Source organism: Cheilinus undulatus, linkage group 21 (genome assembly GCF_018320785.1).
Source record: "Cheilinus undulatus linkage group 21, ASM1832078v1, whole genome shotgun sequence".
Lineage (NCBI taxonomy): Eukaryota > Metazoa > Chordata > Actinopteri > Labriformes > Labridae > Cheilinus > Cheilinus undulatus.
Genome location: NC_054885.1, coordinates 40,041,343 through 40,058,198, shown reverse-complemented (window position 1 = coordinate 40,058,198; position 16,856 = coordinate 40,041,343). Strand labels below are relative to the sequence as shown.

Below are 16,856 nucleotides of genomic sequence, written 5' to 3'. Positions count from 1 at the left end.
TTCGGACACGTCTCTGCACAGGTACGACGAGACAGAAATGAAGACAATGAGACCCTAAAACACAAACTCTATGAGGAATTAATGCTATTGTAAAGCCTTTACAAAAACCAACACTACCAAAGAGCCACATGAAGTGATGCACGACAGGAAGAGCTTTATTTACCTTATGCTCTGCAAAATGTCCTTATAGAAGTAATGAAGTCATTGAAAAGGAAGCACGATGAGTAATTTCTGAGAGAATAGTTCACTTGCTTGTACACGCAAACCTTAAAAAGGACAGAAATGAGATAAGATGGTTGCATAGGAGAGGAACAAATCCACCAAAAACAGCAGGCAAACCCTGCATGCATTCAGGCAAACCTGCACAAATACTATGTGCATGCACAAGATTTCTTGCCATGTTTGACAACTAAAACATGCAACAACCAATATACGGTGATTTGAAATAGTCAAACGACTAAGAGAATTATCTAGAACAAATGCTGCAGAGATTCTCTGGCCCACTGAAACTCCTCTCCACATGTAATAAAACATGCATGTTTGGCTGAAAGGGCAACAGAACATCACAACATCACTGGCTTCATAAGTAAAAGTGAGAATTTTAATGCAAACTCTTGTCATCGGCTTAGATTGTGAAACAACCCAATCACAAATCTGTGAGAAGATTTTGACCATACATTGCAGCCCAACTTCAATTTCTACTTTTCTGACGCTGCAGTGTTGGAAAAAGTCTGACTTTTGTTTGATCGTAAGCATCATCAAAGTTTCTGAACTAGAATGATGAGGGGCCTACTTTAGACTACAAGATCCTCCTCTTACTGAAGCTGCAGACCCTTTGGTCAACAACAAGGACGTCATCAAACCCTCATGTTACTCAAAGTTCTGTTTCTGCTACATGTCAACATCTCCAGAGTTTATTCTCACTGCAGTCAAATTGCTGAAGTTGCTTTGAAACTTCAAATAAACAACTCAGACAAGATTTCTCAACTCAAAGCTTCTGAGAAGTTTCCGTCTTCGGTGACGTCAACAAATCAACCACCACTATCAGAAGTCTTCACACAATCAAAACCACAAGGTTTCACAAGCAGAGCAGCAGAGAGGCGTCACAGTTAGTGGAGTGAGTCAGAGACAGAGCTGGTCTGAGCACGTCTCAGGTTCTGTTATTGTAACAGCTTCAACACCAGCGCTCTGTTAGCAGCGCTTATGTAAGCCGACCCATCCCTGTTAGCATACACTGCTGGAACCATTTCAGTTTACTGACAAATCACACGCCAGATCCGCCTTACATAACGCCAGAAAAACAGGTAACACTGACGACGGGCCATTTACAGGAACGCCGAGTCCAAAAGAGGACTCTCTCTACCTTACATAGTAGTTTCACAGAAGCATTATTCTGTGAGCTTTGCTGACAGTGGGATCTGAGCTGTCATTGACAAGAATGTCAAACTTTGATATGATAAATGAAAAACACCTGTTTCCTACCTAAGGAGCATGTCTCTGGTGTTTTGGGAGGAAGCAGGAGTATCAGTGATTCACGCATGAACGGGGAGATGAGCAAACTCAGTACAGAAAGCACCCGTATGACAGGGACATGAACCAGGTAGCTTTTAGTTGTATGAGGAAACAGCGCTAGCTTTGCACAACAAAACACTTCTATATGATACTGGTAAAAATGAAATGCTGTCCATACCCATTCTATTTAACCTGGAAAAGCCAATGATTGTCCAGATTTCATGTCTGTCATCAGATCCATCAAAGCTTCAAGCTGATAGGCTTGTTCCTGGTCAGAGAATGGCCGCACTGATCTTTTAATCCAGCGTTACTCAACCCTGCTCAACCAAAGAGGCGATTTGTTGAAAAATACCTTTGCAAGAGCCACAATCTAAGAAGTGAAAAGTGGCAAAAACAGCTTGAAGTAGCAATAAAAACGAGTTAAAGGGGGCAAAAATGGTCAAAAAGTGGCAAAAAATGAGAGAAAAGTGACAGGCAAAAAGCAGTCAAGAGTGGCAAAATAGGCCATAAAAATAGGAGCTAATGGCAAAAGGTACCTTCAATGGGCAAAAAAATGGTGAAAAAATGATGAAAAGGAGCAAAAATGGGATAAAAGTGGCTAAAAGAAGATGCAAAAAATTGGCAAAAAAGAGGACACAAGTGGTATTTTAATGGCAAAAGGTAGCTTAAATGGGCTAAAAGTGGTGAAAAAAGGCAAAAATGGGTAAAAGTAGGGAAAAAGTGTATTTTTAATGTCAAAGATAGCTTTATTGGGTAAAAAGTGGCAAAAAATGGTGAAAAAGGGCAAAAATGGGATAAATGTTGCAAAAATGGAACAACTGTTTTTTTACAATTCAAGCCTTCTATATAAGTCTGGGCTCACTGATTAATGTGAACAACTTTTGAGGTCAAAGTTTCCCTTTTCTAAGGTTTCTGAGAGAATAATATTTCAAATCAAGACATAAAGAGCCAGAAATAATCACAGAAGAGCCACGCGTTGAGTATAACTGCTTTAATCAGAAAGAGGCCGTACCTACAGGTTTGATTTAGTAGAAGTGGCTCCTCCGTTAACGATGGAGGCCGGTGAACAGGTTAGTGTGAGTGCAGCTATAGCAGCAGTTTGATCAGAGCTGGACATTTTTACTGATACTAGAGCAAAGAACCACAGTGGAAGATTTTACTGCTGGAAAAGATGTTTTTGCTCTTCTTCAGCTTCAGTGAGAGATTAACTTAGAAGAGCTGCATGCCAGGCTTGCATTCTAAGGTTTACTCCTTTGCATTAGTGCACACCTGTGATGTACACATGTTTTGTTGCTCTGATTGGTCCATAATGAATGTAATAGTCAGAATGTTTGTCCAATCATCTTCCAAGATTTTCTTTTGAAAGGTTCTGCCAGTCCCAAACACCTATGGGGTGTTTCCTACAAATACATCAAATATTTTGTTTCTCTGGAGTTCAGTGTGACCGAACACTCATCCAATCCCCCTTAGAGTTATTTTTTAAGTGTTCTGCCCTTTCCTAACAGTCTATGTGGTGTTGACTATCTATGTGATGCTTCTGCATCACTTTAACTCCATGGCCATAGAAACAGCTGCCCTACACACCAAATTTTTAGGAATTTCTTTTTTTTTTTCAACAATCAAAAATTGCAAAGGCGCTTCAGTTTGCTGCACAAATGTGTGGATGCGATTTAGGCAGTGTATTTGCAAAATCTAGGGTGAAAAAGTCAGCATGCAATGATTCACTTGTCTTATAAAACAGAGGTAGTTTTTTTGTCTTCAAAACTTCTGCACTTTCAATGGTATTGGTCATTAAAGCTAAGGAGATTAAATCACTTTAAAGCATGTATCAGAAGGGATTGAGCTTTTACAACTTTAGTGGTTGACTGATATGCCATTTAAGGAATATTCTCCACTTTGTACATTTTTCTTTCGATTGTTTAAAACACTCCAATCTGTTCATGCAGTAGTTTTTAAAATGATCTGATAATTAAATAAATGTACCTATATGTAGAGCAGGGCAGAAATTTACTGTGCTGCAGGCTGAGAAAACCTAAAGATGTCATTACAGCAGAAAAAATGACAATTTGTCCTCCTCTGCATCTGAGGGCTAAACTAGACATGACCTAGTTTCTACATGACACGAGAAAACCGAGGCGACCTCAACAACAAAAGGTGATTAATTCTGAGGCCAAAAACACCATGAATGTTTGGAAATAACGTCTGGTTTGAATTTCACCACAAATACTGAAACAGTCAGTTCAGTGTTGGAGGAAAATTTAGATGTTGCAACACAAAATATCAGGACAAAATCTCATTTCAATAAAAAATGTGATGCTAGAAAAACTACATGAGTTAATAGACATTGGGACTGTTTGATATTGAAGTCAGCAGCGTGTCAAAATGTTCAACGTCGTTATTTTAATGATCTGGGTTCTCAACTGGTGGATCAGGACCTTGAAGTGGGTCGTGGGGTCATTTTTACCAGGTCATGAATGTGTCTGCAAAAAGCCAATGAGATGCTTGTTTTGTTTGGTTTAACGTTTTAACCATTTAAGGTCAATATTACTACATATTTAATCAACCAATGTGATTGGTTGAAAAATATCAGAAATCTGGGTTTAAATTTCTCATTGTGGAGTTTGTGTTGGGTCCTGATTTGAACAGTTGAGAACCACTGACGTAGAGTATTAAAGAGTATAAAAGCTTAAAAAGCAGGTATCTTTTCCATGCAGGAGAGGAATTAATCCACAAGAACAGCAAGCAATCTCCTGCAAACCTTCAAATTTGCACAAAAACATCAGCAACTTCTTGGTACAGAAACTTCACCCCTGTTTTTTGTGCTGTTCAGAAAATGGGCAGAGATTTGCTTTTCATTTCCGATTCCTGAAAACAGGAAACTGCTCTTAACTGGGTGAATGGGATATTTAAGCAGACATGGTATCATAGCAGATACTGACATCGAATTACCTGCATCAATTCTAAATTTTAGGGATGCAGATACTGGATTTTTGACGATATCCAATATGCTGATATTTACAGATTCATTTTAGCCAGTACCGATATTTAAATATGCTTTTCAGACAAGAAATTTCCATCCTTTTGGACACAATTTAAGGTTTGAGGATGACCAAGGAAACAAACTTTAGTCCTTAAAAACACTTTAAAGTTTAAAGAATGAGGAGAAATAAAGAAAAAGAGCTCAACTGACACAGTTCTGTCAGTTTAGCCTAAAACTGCACTAATTTATTAGTAAATATGAACAAAGTTTACAGTCCATGTATGCTGAAATACACAGGCTAAATATTGGATGTACATACGGTGCATCCCAACTAAATATCGTGCCTCCCTACTAAATTTGAAACTCCTGCATAATGAAAAATCGTCTTACTTCTGTAAACATGGTTGCATGTTCAGTTTTGTCATTAGGGAGTTTGTTTTTATTCCTAGAAAGTGTTAATCTGCTTGAGTCCTTGTGAATGCAGCATTATTATTGCTGAAATAAAAGTTATAAATAAAGGTTATGTTATAAAAGAGAAGCTAAATGATGTTTAATACATGTGCAGAGGAAAATAATCCAGCTGTGGGAGTCGAGGTGATGACAGAGAAAGATGAGAACATCTGCAGCTTGTTTCAACACGATCACAGCACAGAGAACGTGGTTGGAGTCGGCGGAGGATCTTTATACAACTAGGGATGTAGGATTGGTATATAACTGCTAACTGCTGATTCAGTGCACTTCATTTTTACTGGGCAGAAGATGCAACCTTTTGGTTAAACGTGAGAGAAGTCTGTCTGCCTCTTTATCTGAGAATTACTGCTGTCTGGTCCGGGGTGTAGATGCTGTGTGAAATCGGGAGTGTTTGGCTTTCTTCCCCATTTAGGTGCATTTGTCATGTGACTGTGTGCACCACAAGTAGAAATACTATAACATCCCTATAAAGAGGTAATAAGAAAAACATCAGCATTCTGCTAAATGTTGATTTTAAACATCTGCATCAGTCCTGATCCTCAGGCTCGATGCATCTCTACCTAAACTACAATAAAACAATCCAACTAGTCCACACGGTTGTAATAAGCGTCTCTTTGTTGTATAAAGAGCTCCTCAAAGATGACAATCTCTGGTGAATATCAGACAACGAGCACACAGAGTCCGAGGCTTCGGTCCAAAGCTGACCTCATCTCCTCCACTGCCAACAACAAACACACAATCCACCAAACAGACCGGCACAGCACGCTCTTCACACGCTGTCAGCATTTTTAAATGTCTTTGAAACATTAAAGATTATATAATTATTTACAGTGATGATAGAGCCATGCCATCTGACTTTAGGACGGACGAGGCGCTTCATTCAGACGAGTCTGACAAACAGTTTTATACCATGTTAGTGTGCAGCCAATCAAAGGAGAGGAGGGAGAGAGCAGATGTCAGCGCTCACTGTTCGTGCAAGAAAACAGACCAAATCGGACTAATGCAATGATACATAACAGGTGTTAACCCTTTAAAGGCAGGTCTCAGAAAGGTGAGCCTATGTGCATGGAGCCACTAGCACCAACTTTCTGCACATCACTCCATCACAGACACATTTTCCTATTCTTAACTTTCTATAGTTTGACTAGCATGTTGTGACGGTGCTTTTCCTGGAAACTTTAGGAGCCCTCACCTCAGCTAAAACCCTCACATTCAGCTAAAGACGGCCCCATCCCTGCAGGACCACTCATGCCTATGGACCCCCAAAGCTGGCTACTCCACATAATCCTGTTTGACTCAATCTAAAAACCCTACATATTTCTATTTCTGCAGCCGAAATGTAAGATTTATAGCTTCACATTGAGTGATGTTTTATGACGTAATAATGCCACTTATTAGGTAACTGATAAATGCTTTGGTTATTTTTTTAACGCAACCTGTCAAACATTGAGACTTCTTTATCATGAAGGTTTGCAGCTTCAAGGTGACATTCAAGAAAACACAGATGATCCATCCATCATAGTGGCAGCAGGCTGAGGAAGTTGATCCAGACATCTCTCTTCCCAACTCCTCCAGGGGGGTTCTGATGTGTTCCCAGAAAGAACAAATAATCCCTCCAGTGAGCTCTGGGTTCAGGGTCTCCTCCCTGTTGAACTTGTGTAGAAGACACCCAAAAGGAGGCGTGCAGGAGGAACTACGATCAGCTGCTGGATGCTGCAACAGTCTGTGGCTCGATCTCACGCTCCATCTCACCCTCACTCTGAACAAGAACTCAAGACACCTGAACTCCTTCACTGTGAAGTAAGATTGTGACTTTTACCTCTTTCTCTTTTTAAATGTTCAGGACTTAATGAATGAATAAGTCACAGAAAAGCTGGCAGATGGAATCCCCACTGGCAGCTGCAGGTTGATCTTTCAAGACTGTTAAAATGAAAAGTAAACAGCAAAACAGGATCAACCTGTAGTAGAATTATAAAGCAGCTCATCAGCGTTGGCAAACATTAAACAGGACCACTGCTTGCTGGTAAGAGGCCTCTGTTAAGGTTCCCATTGGCAGACAGTAAAGTACAGTGGAGGGTCAGGAAATAAGGCTGGGGTGTTTACCGCTGTACGAATATATAAGCAATGAGACCTAATGACTCTGACCTCCAAAATACAGCAAGGTCATCCTTGAGTAGGGCTGAACAATTTGAAAAACAAATCTAAATGTGATATTTTTCCCAAATATTGCGATTTCTTGGGTTAATCTTGTGTATTTTTTGACAAATTCAAGGCATAAATAATTCCAAAAATAAGACCATTTGTATTGAAAACAATGAAATTGCTTCTGAAACAATTAATCCAAAGTAGCATGAATCTGAATGTGGGGGTTCAACAAGCTTTAGTCTATAAAGGAGGAGGCTGGGGTGGAGGAGGTGAAGCTTTAGTCTATAAAGGAGGAGGCTGAGGTTGAGGAGGTGAAGCTTTAGTGTATAAAGGAGGAGGCTGAGGTTGAGGAGGTGAAGCTTTAGTGTATAAAGGAGGAGGCTGGGGTGGAGGAGGTGAGGCTTTAGTCTTTAAAGGAGGAGGCTGGGGTGGAGGAGGTGAAGCTTTAGTCTATGAAGGAGGAGGCTGGGGTAGAGGGGGTGGAGCTTTAGTCTATGAAGGAGGAGGCTGGGGTGAAGAAGGTGAAGCTTTAGTCTATGAAGGAGGAGGCTGGGGTGGAGGGTGTGGAGCTTTAGTCTATAAAGGAGGAGGCTGGGGTGAAGAAGGTGAAGCTTTAGTCTATGAAGGAGGAGGCTGGGGTGGAGGGTGTGGAGCTTTAGTCTATGAAGGAGGAGGCTGGGGTGGAGGGTGTGGAGCTTTAGTCTATAAAGGAGGAGGCTGGGGTGAAGAAGGTGAAGCTTTAGTCTATGAAGGAGGAGGCTGGGGTGAAGAAGGTGAAGCTTTAGTCTATGAAGGAGGAGGCTGGGGTGAAGAAGGTGAAGCTTTAGTCTATGAAGGAGGAGGCTGGGGTGAAGAAGGTGAAGCTTTAGTCTATGAAGGAGGAGGCTGGGGTGAAGAAGGTGAAGCTTTAGTCTATGAAGGAGGAGGCTGGGGTGGAGGGTGTGGAGCTTTAGTCTACAAAGGAGGAGGCTGGGGTGAAGAAGGTGAAGCTTTAGTCTATGAAGGAGGAGGCTGGGGTGAAGAAGGTGAAGCTTTAGTCTATGAAGGAGGAGGCTGGGGTGGAGGGTGTGGAGCTTTAGTCTATAAAGGAGGAGGCTGGGGTGAAGAAGGTGAAGCTTTAGTCTATGAAGGAGGAGGCTGGGGTGGAGGGTGTGGAGCTTTAGTCTATGAAGGAGGAGGCTGGGGTGAAGAAGGTGAAGCTTTAGTCTATGAAGGAGGAGGCTGGGGTGAAGAAGGTGAAGCTTTAGTCTATGAAGGAGGAGGCTGGGGTGGAGGGTGTGGAGCTTTAGTCTATAAAGGAGGAGGCTGGGGTGAAGAAGGTGAAGCTTTAGTCTATGAAGGAGGAGGCTGGGGTGGAGGGTGTGGAGCTTTAGTCTATAAAGGAGGAGGCTGGGGTGAAGAAGGTGAAGCTTTAGTCTATGAAGGAGGAGGCTGGGGTGGAGGGTGTGGAGCTTTAGTCTATGAATGAGGAGGCTGGGGTGAAGAAGGTGAAGCTTTAGTCTATGAAGGAGGAGGCTGGGGTGAAGAAGGTGAAGCTTTAGTCTATGAAGGAGGAGGCTGGGGTGGAGGGTGTGGAGCTTTAGTCTATAAAGGAGGAGGCTGGGGTGAAGAAGGTGAAGCTTTAGTCTATGAAGGAGGAGGCTGGGGTGGAGGAGGTGAGGCTGGCTAACAGCTGATCACAGCTGGGATATGACTTTCACGAAGTACTACTAGGCTTCCATCAGTTTTAGACAGAATGAGATAACTATTTTTGCTCCTACTGTAAATGTGATGTCATTTGCTTTGTTTAAGGGCTTTATCATTTTTATGTCACTCATTTTGATTAAGAAAAACATACATAAAACACAAAAAGGAGGATTTAGTAAACCAAAAATTGACAATTGAATGTTTGCATAATGTGCATAAAGTTCTGCATTAAACTGGTACTTTGACACATTTTAAATTAAAGAAATATTGCAACTTCTGCGATTTGAAAATTGCAGCAGGCTGTATTGCGAAATATCCAGCCCTATCCTTGAGTGAGACTGAATGCTGGTGCAAAGTTTGATGAAAACCTGTGAAGGTCTTCTAGAGATATCGGTTTAAAACTAACGGGCAACCCTAAGAAATAAGGCTTCTGGCCTCAGCTACAGCTAAAGACCTGGAAACATGGCGGTGTCGGGTTAAAACGGGTTAACTAGAGGACCAGCTGATCAGGAGGATTCTAATCCTTTACTTTTTAACATTAAATAAATGTTTAGGTGGTGTGTTCATCTGTCAACACAAACTAGCAGTGGAATAGAATCAAATATTTAACAGATGATGTAATTCTAAATCACTTTCCAATGAGGCATGCAGGTAATTCAGAGTCAAACGAGGCTATAATCAAAGCTAACTGTTTAACAGCTGCATTAACACATAAATAATAGATTGGAACCATGAATGATATTATCGTCTCTATGAGTCTTAATGGTCGATGATGGAGTGATCAGCTCACAGCCAGTAAACACTCTTCATGAATTAACCATGTCTCCTCTCCATTGTTGTTCTGATGACTCAGTCTTTAAGCTCAGAAATGTGATCAGCTGTTCACAAACACCGTTACCAGGAGCTTCCAACATGGCCGCCACATCATTCATTACAACCGTGAAGCCGGCGAGAGTCGATGTAGATTAACGTCAGGGTTGATTCTGATCAGATAACGGGAGATTTTCCCTGTATTTGACTTTATGAAAATAGCTGTCACACATCGTCTCATTCCTACGACTCGGCCGCCGTCTCTTTCCCCGCAGCGTTATCGAATCAGGAGCCACAAACGGTTCAAAGAACTCTGATCAGATTACAGCGGTTGAATTATGTGGAAACTTAAAAACGTGCATTTCAAACAGATTTCTGACATCAGAATAATCCAGATACCAGTTCAGGTTTGATCTAGTTAAAACCTCCGGTATGCCGTTTGAAACCTCTAAGAAGGATTGGGACACTTTTGATCCAGAAAATCTGGATCACGATCTGAGCAGGAGGGCGGACTCACGTCTGATTTTAGTTTAAAGAAGAAAAACAGGAGGGGTCAAAAAATGTTAATCTGTCAAACAATGCAGCTTTTTAGTTCACATTTTAGTGCTTTTTTGTATAATTTTATTCATCATCATGATACATTTTTACTTTTTCTGGTACATTCATTTAAAACACTGTTTTGTTTTGTTTTTTAAATCTTTTACCATTATTTAACCATATTTTACCAGAAACATCTTAAATTTTACAGAGCATTATTTGTATAATCATTCACTGCTCTCAGATCTTTTATTTTGTTAGATTTAAATCCATAATGGTTTGCATTATTCTAAAGTTACCTAAAGCTCTTGCAGCTAATGGCTATCTCCATCATTGACTAACCGTCACCAATTAAAACAATTAGGTCATATTCCCATTCAGCGTTGTGACCTCATTAACACTAAAAACCGTCAAAGTATACAAAGGTAACTGTGACCTGAATTAAAAAATGGGAACACCTGTATCAGGTGACAAATGGAGGGATGATGACAATAAATTTTAGCTCAGCCGGTTTAATAAAAAGGTTCAACCCCCCTGCAGCTGTCAGTTTCCATGATAGTCGACAGACCGGTTCTTTTGGTCTTTATTTCTATACCATCATAGTCAAATTAACTGTTTGGTCTTTATTTCTATACCATCCTAGTCAAATTAACTGTTTGGTCTTTATTTTCATACCATCATAGTCAAATTAACTGTTTGGTCTTTATTTCTATACCATCATAGTCAAATTAACTGTTTGGTCTTTATTTCTATACCATCCTAGTCAAATTAACTGTTTGGTCTTTATTTCTATACCATCCTAGTCAAATTAACTGTTTGGTCTTTATTTCTATACCATCCTAGTCAAATTAACTGTTTGGTCTTTATTTTCATACCATCATAGTCAAATTAACTGTTTGGTCTTTATTTCTATACCATCATAGTCAAATTAACTGTTTGGTCTTTATTTCTATACCATCCTAGTCAAATTAACTGTTTGGTCTTTATTTCTATACCATCATAGTCAAATTAACTGTTTGGTCTTTATTTCTATACCATCCTAGTCAAATTAACTGTTTGGTCTTTATTTTCATACCATCCTAGTCAAATTAACTGTTTGGTCTTTATTTCTATACCATCCTAGTCAAATTAACTGTTTGGTCTTTATTTTCATACCATCCTAGTCAAATTAACTGTTAATTCAAGCTAAAAAAGGCTCATGTAGACTCACATTTAGGTCAAAATCTACATTTTTCCAATAATAAACTTCAAGAAAATTTAAGCTAATGATTTGGCGTTTTGTATATTTCATAGACATTTGAAAATCTGCAACAAAAAAAATATTTTCTCTTATATCTGACCATGAAAATGGATCAGAATTATCTTAGCTATATATATATATATATATATATACATATATATATATAAGCTAATAGTGATGTTAAACCCACACATCAGTGCATCCTGATTTTAACTGATAGTGATGTATAGATGTAGTTCAGACCTACAAAGAAAAAAAAAATTAAGTCCAAAGAACAAACTTTAAAATTGAAGGCACAAGGACAAACAAAAGCAAGGGCTTCACCTGACACTGGTCTGTTAGCTCTGTCTATAAATCCAAACTTAAAGGAGCATTCTGCAGATATTTACAGCCACTGTACATGATACATACAGCCGGTGCAGGCAGTGATTTAAAGCTGGTGTAGGCAGATATTTTCAGGAAATGGGTGATTTATGCCGACAGTTATGGAAATGTAGGCGGCTATTTACAGAGGGTGCTGGACGATACTAACAGCCAATGTAGGCTGATATTAACAGCCGATATCTAGCTCTTCAGTCCTACTTTCTTCAAAAGCAGCACTGTCAGAACCGATCAAACATGTTGGCAATCTTAAGTTTGTGTGCAAAGAAAGTTAAAAAGCACATCTGAGCCATGAGACAGGTGATACAGAGAGGAACAGGCTAAATGAGCTGAAAGTCAACGCACAGTCTAAATGCAAATATATCCTTTCAGTCTCAGGTCCAAAATGCTGCCAATGTTTGGGTGCAATTAAGACAATAAGTTGGATTTTCCTGCAATCTGTGTTAGTTAATAACAAGAGCAAAAATGCCTTTACCAAATAGGTATTAATATTATGGTCTTTTATTAAAAGAAGTTAAAATGTTGGTTATTAATCTACCACATGTCCTTCTACCTTAAAACCTCTTAAGCCCTAGCAGGACCAAATTTGCCCTGTGCACTCTATTTTTGCACAAAAATAGTCATGTTAACACATCAAATTAAACAGAAGAATCTCAGCTACAAGCTCAAAGAAACCATTTTAACCTACACCACATCCAACTCAAAAAGGACTTAAATCAATGACCACATATCAAAGTAGTCATAGTACTACGTAGCCAGACACTTCCGCCCCCTACAGGATGGTGCCTGCTACTACAGACTCAAACATGGTCTCATTTGGAAGCCCAGCCTCTACTGAAAATTCAAGACATGTTTGTGCAGTTTCCATTTGTTTCGACAGTTTCTCTTAGTTTTCGGCACTTTATTTTGTGTTGTTTTCTGTGCCATTGAAAATAAATCTGCTCCTCTTGGTGTCAAACTTTAGTTCCTTTGTAAGACTTTCTTTGAAAGGGAACTATATGGAGGTCTGGGTGATTCAAGGGGGAAAAAAAGAATTCCATGATGCAGCGACCACCTATAATGGCATTTGTGTAAAAAAAAGTTTGATGCCTGAGATTTTTCAAATGGCAGTAATCATGCCAAATTGGGCCCAAATGGCACAAAAGGTGATTTCGCCTGGATATTTTTTAGTAAAATCTCTCTTACTTTGTCCTAATAACCCTCTACTGATATGAAAGTTGAAAGAGGTAATGTCAAAATGTGGTGCTTTGGCCTACTGGAGATTTTTGGGCTTCAACTGCATAATTTCTAGGGTTAGGGGATAGGGATATACAGTGCTTAACAAATGTATTAGACCACCTGTCATATCTGTCTCAGAGACCATCCAGCATCATGAAGTGCTTTAATGCAGACTCTTTCATTTTCAGTCAGCTCTCCATGTTTTACCATTTTGAACAGGAATGAGGAATTTCAAACTGAACTCACCTTTTTATACCCAAATTTGAGCCGGCTCACTGGGCTTCTCTGAGAAGTCAGAAATTGATCAAGCATAACATTCAACCACTAAAACTCATTTTTCTGTTCAGGAATGCAAGTAAATAACTATAATTTGACATATTAATCATGAAATATTAATGTGCTTTACTATTTTTTCAGTTTTTTTTTGTAAATCAGTACATTTGAAAATTCTTGGATAACAATAATAATTATATTTTAGCATTAAAATATCGTTATGGTTAAAGAGCTTCTCCATATTGGTGTATTAACCATTGCAGAAACATCAAAAATGATTTTGGTAATTAACAATGCTGTTAATTTAGGGCAGCTGTGGCATAAACCTTACTTTGGTTAGGGTTAGGGTGGTCTAATACATTTGTTAAGCACTATATATGCTAAAAAAAAAAAAAAAATTAATTAAGCAATCTCTCTGGTCCAGTAACATGTACCCACATATTCACACCCTCTTCATTATTGTACCTCGATCATTCAAACAGAGTTTGCAGTTACAGAGTTATACTCATTTAAAGATGGGCTGGAAATTTTGAGCAGTAGCCTAGTAAAAGAGGCTAGGGCTTAACAGGTTTCAATAACTGGTTTAAATACAGATAAAACAACACTGCAGAGCAGAATTCAAATCAATACAGTTATAGACAATTAAGATTGATCCAGCAAAACCATTTAAATAATTCCTTTCAACCAGGAATGGGAGCCATCAGCTCTTTGTCCTCTCTTTTTCCATGTCAGTAACTGTCTAGCTGAAGTAAGAACATTTATTAGTGTCGCTTTGAAGAGGAAAATAATAGGATAATGTATAAGTACCTACATATCCTCCAAATACAGACGCATTACTTTTATATGTCAGAAAGGCTGAAGTGGATGGAGTGCATTTTGAACAGTAGAATCATATTTATTTCAGTTTACTTCACTGTCATGTCTTTGAGTAAATGTATCATCATGATGAGAATCGTGATAAAATAATATCGTGACATGTATCGTATCGTGAGTGTTCAGTCCTGTCAGTGCTGTAACATCTACCTCCAGCTAGCCGCCTCTCACTGCTCCAGGATTCATTTAGTCTGATAGAATAAAAACAACGGCAGCCCTGGTGTTAACAGACGGGTCAAACACATTTTAACTCTGAATTTTAACAGGCTAACAGTCGTTTTGTCTCAGCTAGCTGCTTTGCTACACTGACTGTTAGCTGTGAAGCTAATGTGGCTAACAGTGAACAGCTGATTGACCAACAGCTCGTCTGATAAACCCGGAAAACATCCCAGCTGGTAAACTGTCACAGCTTTATATGAAATAGTAATCAGAAACCGAACAGTTAGTGTGTTTGAATAGAACTTACCCAGATAAATGTCTCCGAATGATCCACTTCCAATTTTCCTGCCCAGTCTGTATCGGTTTCCCACTCTTAACTCCATTATTAGCGATTTGTTTTAAGCTAGCAAGCTCGATTGCTAGCTCTAAAATATCCAAAAATGTTCAGTTATGAAGCCAAAGTCTGTGAAAGGTGGAAATGATCACAACAGCCCACACATCAAAATCCCTGTGAGCGGTGAATTGTTCCTCTGTGTGTTGTCTCCGGATATTATCGGCTCTCCCAATCTTTCGCCACTTGTTTTAAAATTCTACAAACGTCATATTTTCACAATACGGGGCTCGTTAGAAAGCTTAGACTGTGAACTTTCTGCTCTCGATGTTTTTAATAAAGTTTCTCCTTTTATCTCCACGGATGAAGACGGATTTGAAGACTTTACGGTTTGGTCCGGCTCCTCTCCCTTCAGCTGTCTCCGCTCTGTTGGGATCCTGTTCGGTAATCTGCTGGAGGGGTCTGGCGTCACTTCCTGTTGGGGTGACGTATGAGGGTGACAGAGAGCATATCAGTAAAGATGAGTCATCAAATACCGACAGGTGATTAAAAAAAAAAGATACTGACACGAATTTTATTTTTTATCATGTATTTTGAATTATTATTATTATTATTATTTTAGTATTTTTCTCTGGCAATTTCTCTGGCTTAACGGTGCAATTTTGATAGAAATATGTATACATTTTTTGTTTTTAAGAGATAACAGACCGCCATATTGAACTTAAAAGGAAAATATATTGACAAATATAAATGTACTCAAAAATAGCCTAAAATGTATAAAGCAGAAATTTAACACTACATCTAATCAATTAGCTGGAAAATAATTTGAAAAACAGTGGAAATTTGTGGAACCCTCACAATATTTGTTCAGTTTTGTAGAGATACCCCATATGTATCTATCTAAAACTTAAAACAAAAAGTAAGCCAATTTGTGTTTTTTCATGGGCCCAACCCACATACTCAGCTCTGCTGCTCATCCCACAAATGCATGTTCCTTACAAATGTGGCGTCATTTAAAAGGATAATAAACAGGCTTTCCAACGCTATAAAATTTATTGTCAAGAAGCATTGTTACAACTAAGAAATAATGTACCAAACACAAACTGCCTTATTTTTTGTTTCAAGTTTACATAAGTGTTTTCTTGTGAGGTTATCGTTCATTCTGATGCCATTGTGTCAGTAAATGTAAAAAACAGAAAGTATTCAGACCCTTTCACCACCGAGTGACTTCAATGACCCTGCAAACAGAGGAAATAAGGACTACAATAAACACATGAAGTGGAAATAGAGACATTAAATACATTTGAATGTTGGCTGCAAAATTTTGAGGATAAACATAATTTTCTCCTTTCAGTATTTTATTTGATTTAGAAATTTTATTTGAAACAAATATCTACAATCAGCTCTTTGTCTGCTTGGGCTTTTATTTTAGACCCATTTATTCTGATTTTTACCAAAGGCTGCCTACAGGTGTACATCATCATGTAGCTGTAATAATAACATTACATAAATGTCCACCTTTAAAAATAACATTATTAACCTGCTTAACACTAACAGGCATTCTTCAATAAAAATTCTGATATATATTTAAATTTTTAAAATATTTTCTAAGTTTCTCTGCTTCTAAATTCAACATTCAATCTTTGTCCAGAAAGAGATTATATTCTACTTCCTTTTTTGAAAATTGTTCTAAAATTCATCTACCGCCTCTGGTTGCCTTTTCTATCCTCTCTTTATCTCTTATACTTGATAAATTCTTCAGGAATCCCTTTCTATTGTTAACAGCACATCTTCCCATGCATCAGCATGTATTTTATGGCCGCCATCTTTGCCCTCCCCTTTGTTACGGCTCCTGTGGTTTATTGTTAGAGACTCATCTCCTCCAGGATAAAGTGTCTGGTCCCGCATAACAATAAGAGGCTGATTCCTTTGTCCGGCTGGCCCCAGTCCACCTCTCAGGGACAATAAACTGCGGGATTCCTCCCAAGACAACACTAAAAGTTAATAATTAAACAGACATCGTTAAACGACGTGTGACTCCAAATCTCTCCTCGGTGTTTCGATTTAGAAAACTCAACTTTATCTACAAGCAGTCTGGATTTAAATAAAATGATACAATTTGCGTTTCTTGTAGTTGTCAAAGAAGAAAAGTCTAGCCAAAGCCGTACGAGACAAACACGTTTTTTTCTTCTTCATGTTTTTTTCTTTTTTACATTTTACTGTGGCGGTGCTACTTTTAT

The 16,856-nt window shown here is 38.8% G+C and overlaps 1 protein-coding gene across 1 annotated transcript in view; it reads right to left on the bottom strand.

Annotated features, from left to right (window-relative positions):
- csnk1da (casein kinase 1, delta a) overlaps positions 1-15,056 on the bottom strand; it is a 34,704-nt gene extending 19,648 nt beyond the window's left edge. The window contains exon 1 of the mRNA XM_041817173.1: positions 14,593-15,056. Coding sequence (XP_041673107.1) covers positions 14,593-14,668 — 76 coding nt within the window. The 5' untranslated portion in view covers positions 14,669-15,056. The remainder of the gene's footprint in view (positions 1-14,592) is intronic.
- Positions 15,057-16,856: the final 1,800 nt, after the last annotated feature.